The sequence below is a fragment of the Buceros rhinoceros genome, unplaced genomic scaffold (genome assembly GCF_000710305.1).
Source record: "Buceros rhinoceros silvestris isolate BGI_N320 unplaced genomic scaffold, ASM71030v1 scaffold21669, whole genome shotgun sequence".
NCBI lineage: Eukaryota > Metazoa > Chordata > Aves > Bucerotiformes > Bucerotidae > Buceros > Buceros rhinoceros.
This window is the reverse complement of record NW_010431204.1, coordinates 1,644-7,354: the sequence shown is the minus strand read 5'-3', so window position 1 is coordinate 7,354 and position 5,711 is coordinate 1,644. Positions and strand designations below refer to the sequence as shown.

The 5,711-nt window shown below is 53.8% G+C and overlaps 1 protein-coding gene across 1 annotated transcript in view; it reads left to right on the top strand.

Annotated features, from left to right (window-relative positions):
* The window catches only part of G3BP2 (GTPase activating protein (SH3 domain) binding protein 2), an 11,362-nt gene that overhangs the window by 5,421 nt on the left and 230 nt on the right, over positions 1-5,711 (top strand). Inside the window, 4 exon segments of the mRNA XM_010143355.1 lie at positions 3,257-3,359; positions 4,264-4,392; positions 4,583-4,701; positions 5,413-5,699. Coding sequence (XP_010141657.1) covers positions 3,257-3,359; positions 4,264-4,392; positions 4,583-4,701; positions 5,413-5,699 — 638 coding nt within the window.

Here is a 5,711-nt window from a genome sequence, read left to right as displayed (position 1 = left end):
CCCTGGGGGATGCCAGTGGTTTGCCATGATGAGTAGCCAGGTTTGTTGCATTTCCTGCAGGCTTTCTCTTGGGCTTCAGTGACCAGTAAAAACCTGCCTCCTAGTGGTACTGTTTCTTCCTCTGGAATTCCACCCCATGTTAAAGCACCAGTCTCACAGGTAACCCATCTGTGAACACCTTGGATTGTCTCATTACTTCTGCAAACTGCTTCTGGTTTTTAAATTAACAGATCTGACTTAAGTTGCACAAATTAATTGTGTCTGAAATGTTAATGCTCTCACCTTGTCGCAAGCGAAGGCACAAACACTTAACTGGCGTGACCTTGGGTGATGGTGACGTCAAAATCTGTTCATGTGGACACAGGGACTGTTTTTTTGACTGGTTTTAATGGGATGTGTTTTGGTTCGCAAGGCAAAAAATCTCCCAAACCAACTCCCCACAAAATGGTAGTTTTCTAAAGTGTGTTTGCCAGGGGCGTTTCATTGGCGGAAGTGCCCTAGCGGAATCGGGTAGCGCTGCTTCTGATTGCCTCGTAAGGCCCACATCTGCAGAAGCACGCTGGATTCGTTACCCATTGGTAATTAACTTGTCACAGAACCCTGTACCAACTTATGACTGTGTGAGGAGGGGAAGGTGCACATTTCCCTGCCAGCACAACGCGCTCTTCCCGTTCCTGGGCCGGCGGGGTGAGGAGGAGAAAGAGGGAGGAAAGTTTGACTGGGTGGTAGCTCGTGTCCTGCACATGCCAAGCTGGAGTGAGACAGTCCGAGGCTCTCAATTCAGCTGCCTCCTTCTGTGTAAAAATCCTCAGACCAGAAGATGTGCGCTGACGCTCTGCACCAAGGCTCTGTGGTGTGATAGCTTGTGTCCCGCCTTTTTAAAAGGCACCAGTTTCCAGTAGAGCAGCTGGGTTATGGCAGCTGCTGGGTTTGCACTGGTTTCTTCCCTGGTTTGTACTGACAGAGAGGAACCAGCAAAACCCCACTACCTTGTGTGGCGGCGTATCTGGTCTGACAGGGCCGCTGTGGAAATCAGGTCGTGGCTCAGTAACGAGCTGGGCATAGGCAGCCTGTCTGTCTTCGCCAGCTTCAGCAGGGCCTTGGGCAGCCAGCGGGTATTTGAGCCATTAACTGCTCCTTCTAGTGCAGAATAGGTTTTCCTCATGAAACCGAAACGGGGTTTGATGTATTTGCAGTAGAGGGGGTGGATTTTTGTAGTATGACAGCAAAAATTTAAAATGATCTCTGCAAGAGAGCAGAATATAGCTTATAAACGTCCCCGTCAGCTCTCCCATGCTGCCTCTGCAGCTTGTCACGCTTCCTGCCTTTTAGATCACTGGCTTCACGTTGAAGTAATTCTGGGTGGAAGTTTCTGAGCAGTCCTCAAGTGGCAAGAGTTCTCCTGCAGGCAGAATTAGTCAGTCCTTAGCTCCATTTCTTGCATGTTTTCAGACATGGAGTACAGAATGCTGCTAGAAAAGGCACTTGAGCCATTTCCACGAGGGGTTACAGAGCAGTGGCAGCTTTTCCTGTTCTCCTGTCTGCACGAACGGGCGGGCAGCTCCTTTGGGACACTCTTCTAGCCAGCACCAATGATGTGGCAAAGCAGCTCTTCACTGTCCTTCCCATTCCTTTCTCTGCATCGCCCCAGTTTTCATCAAGGTGAAACTACAGCTGCTGTAGCATTGACTCCAGACCCTGCAGAGAGCCACGTGCGTGCTGCCCTTGCCAGCAGCATTACTGTAGCCCAGAGAGGTCCCTTTCCCTCCTGTGTGAGCCCCTGAAGAGAAGAGACGGTGTCACCTTTTCCTCCGCCGTGCTCAGAGCCCCGTTAGGTGGAGGTCTGGTCCACACTTGGCTCCTTGAGCCACTATCTCTTGAAATCCTTCCTCTGTGCCTTTGGGTCCGCTGTGTGTGCTCCCTGTGCAGTGAGAGCTGCAGGGCTGCAAATCACAGCCGGGAAGAGGCGTCTGCTGATGCTGCTAATCATCACCGTGATCTGGGGAAGCACAGTTGTGTGCCAGCGCTTTCCTCTCCAGCAGCACCAGAGCGCCCTGCAGCAGCATCCCTCTGCTCAAGGGGCTGGTGCGGATCAGAAAGTGGAGACCAAGAGGAGCTGTTTGTTGTTTGGGTGGACAGAGGCTCTTCGTGTGGTAGGCCAGAAGGTATCTGGGATCTCCTAGAAGGCCAGCAGGGACTCGGCCAGGCTTTGCTGTGGTTGATGGGAGGACCGAGTGTTTGAGAACTGGGCTCCGGACGGATTGACTTTGGCTTTTGAGGTACAACTTGTAATGCAGTAAAGATGTTTAGTGTAAACTAATCCGCAGCAGTCTGGGCCTATAGCTGTTGTCCTCATGTCTAATCTTCCTTGGAAGGTGATGTTCTTCTTTGTGCTCCTGAGGACAATTTTGTTTTTCTCAGATAAGGACCCAACACAGCAGCAGCTGCTGGACTGTCGTACAGAGAGTGGAATCTAAAAAATGTTGGAAATCGCTTCAGTAACCAATAGGCTGCGTAGAAATGTTTGTTATTGTTCTGGCTCTTGTTCTCAAATTATCTTGGAAAGCTTTTTTGGCTTGCAAAAGTTGGAACCAATGCTGTAGTGCCTGTGGAGAATATGGAAGGTGTACTCTGGGGGTCGTGGTCGTGACGTCGGAAGGATAACCTCAGTGGGTAGGTAGTCTGCAGGAACTGTCGTTTCAGGTGGCTCTGTTGTATCAGAAATACTTAGGAGACCTCGGAGGGTTTTCCTTTTGTTGTCCTCTTTCTTTTTGGTAGTTCCTTCACAGATGTGCTGCACTCGAGGAAGAGAATTCCCTCAGGGACTCAGACAAGCAATTTGCCCATCTCTGACCACCTCCTAATCTGCGAGGCCTGAGCTTGGCGTGAGGAAGCCTTATTCCATCTGTGTGGGGCTTGTAGTCAGGCTGAGGAGCGCTGGGGTCGCAGTGCCTGGTCAGGCACGGGCGAGTCACCTTACCCATGTTCTGGGGAGATGCTCTGGCTGAGAGGTGTTTGCTTTGCACCTTTGGCAGAGAGAGCTGAACACTGCAGTCCTGGATTGGTACAGAGGCATCCCTGGGGGTGAAAAAACTGTATTCCCAAACACACTGCCCTGGAGCTGCGTCTTCTGGAGCTCCTTTTGTGCATGCTGCTTAGCTGGGGCGGGGCAGGGGAGTGGTTCTGGCGAGGTTTGGGGGTTTGGTTGTGTTTAGCGGGCCGGTGTTTAATAATGCCTCTTCTCCTCCTGTTTTAGCCAAGAGTTGAAACTAAACCTGAAGCTCAGTCTCAGCCTCCTCGTGTGCGTGAGCAGCGTCCCAGGGAGAGACCAGGTTTCCCACCCCGAGGACCACGACCAGGTAACACGGACCAGCTTGTGCGTCCGCTGGTAAATGAGAGGTGTCTCCTTGACGGGCCTTGTCTGTACCTGTCCCTGGTCCAGCCCGGTCACCTGGCAAACCTCCAGCAGTGCTGGGCAAGGGCCATCTAGTCCCAGGGCCGGAGTTACAGGGTGTGATCAGCTCCTCGTCCCCCCAGAGGGTGAAAATAAGTTGGGAGTGGTGGTGGGGGAGGGGTGGTCCCTGCGATGATCCTGACACCGTACTGTAAAGCGGGCAGGCTCTGCCTGCAATCTCAGCGGCTGTGAGCATCTCCACCAGCTCGAGCTCAGCCTGGTTCTAACGGAGACCTTCGGTAAGTGCACACCAAACCCTGGGATTCTGATCCTAGGCTGGCAGGGAGCAGAGGCAGGGGAGCAGCAGCTGGAATCTCAGCTGCCCCCATGGTAAAGCTCCAGCCCTACGGCCCCATTGTGCAAGGACGGAAAGGGGAGCCGGGGAGCCTGCTGCGAACGGCGCAACGCGAGCGCCGCAGGAAGGACACTGCTGTTGTGCCCAGGAACTGGTGCAGAGGTGACTGAAATCCAAACCTTTTCCATACGTTGTAGTAGGTGGGGAGCAACTCTTCTGTGTAACAAGTTAAGATAGAGCACGAAGCTCTTCAACAAACTTGCCCAGCGTGCCAGATGTTTTAGGTAACATGGATTTATTCAACCTCACCAGAGGAAGCAGATGAAAAGAAAACAAAGACTTTGTTCTGTTATTGCAAACTGGTCAGGACTGTGTGAGGAGGACAGCGTCCTCCCCGCTGCGTCAGCCAGGGTAGACGTGAGCTCGGGAGCCGAGGGTGCGGAACCGCGGGAGTGAACGTGTTCTAGGTGTTCTTGTAACCTCAGCGGCTCTCTCTTCTTTCTGTTGGCACCAGGGAGAGGGGACATGGAGCAGAATGAGTCAGATAACCGTCGAATAATTCGCTACCCAGACAGCCACCAGCTCTTCGTTGGGAACTTGCCGCACGACATCGACGAGAGTGAGCTGAAGGAGTTCTTCATGAGTGAGTAGCAAGTTTAGCAGCAGAGACTGAGGGGAAAAACCACCTTGAAAAGTCACATAATGGTCACTTAGGGCCACCCAGGGGATCCTCCATGGGCTGAAACGCTGCGGGTGTTGTCTGGAACGGGTGGAGGGGTGGGATTGCTGATGGGGTTTTTCAGTCAGGTGGCTTTTCCCTCGTGTTCTCCCAGGCTTCGGAAACGTGGTAGAACTTCGCATCAACACTAAAGGAGTGGGAGGAAAACTGCCTAATTTTGGGTTCGTGGTATTCGACGACTCTGAGCCGGTCCAGCGAATTTTGGTTGCAAAAGTAAGTACTGGCACTGAGTAGCCCTCAAGGGATGGACCGGATGCCTTCCCCCCGAGTCGCGGGGGCCATGTCCCTCCGCATTGTGGTTGTTTCTGGCATTCAAAGACCAGCTGGAAGGAGAACATAGTTTTGGGACACTCTTCTGTCAGGAGTGTTCTGTAGCTTACAGAAACTGTGCTGGTGTTCCTCACACCGTGCTGTACCCAGCTCAGGCTCTTGGCCTCTGCACGTAGACACCACGTGGTGCTCGGCACTTACTTCAGAGAGCCTTTTGAGCTGGAAGGCAAGTGTGGAACCTTTTGCAGGGTGTCACGAGGGTGCTGGGACTGAGGAAAAGGAGCTGGTGTATTTGTGGTTGTGAATTGAGGAACTGGGGAGGAGCAGGCCGCAGGCTCCATTTCTGGTCTGTGAGAGCAGGTAGAGCAGTTCTGAGGAACTTCAGCCCTGCAGCGCAGAGGCTAAAGACAGCCCTGTCCTCGCTCGAGAAAAACATTTTAATTCCTTGCATGCCAAGGGATCTACAACTGCTGCTCTGTTGACGGCAGGGCTCTGGGGCTGAGGCGGGCGCTGCGGGGACCCTCAGCAGTTGGGTTGTGCCTCTGGCGTGGAAGCCGAGGCGCAGGCCGCGGCGCGTGGTGTTTTGCTGTGCCTGTGTGAAGGGACTGCGCCAGGCAGTGACTAACGTGTGCTTTGAACGCTTTTCCCCATAAGCCCATTATGTTCCGGGGTGAGGTGCGCTTGAACGTGGAAGAGAAAAAAACAAGAGCCGCTCGTGAAAGAGAGACCCGAGGAGGCGGCGACGACCGCCGGGATCTCCGCCGCAATGACCGAGGCCCCGGGGGTCCCCGTGGAATAGTAGGTGGTGGCATGATGCGCGACCGGGACGGGAGAGGACCCCCTCCGCGAGGCGGCATGGCACAGAAACTGGGCTCTGGCCGAGGCTCCGGGCAGATGGAAGGCCGCTTCACTGGACAGGACCGCTGACGGCTCCGCTGCGGGCAGGCAGTCTT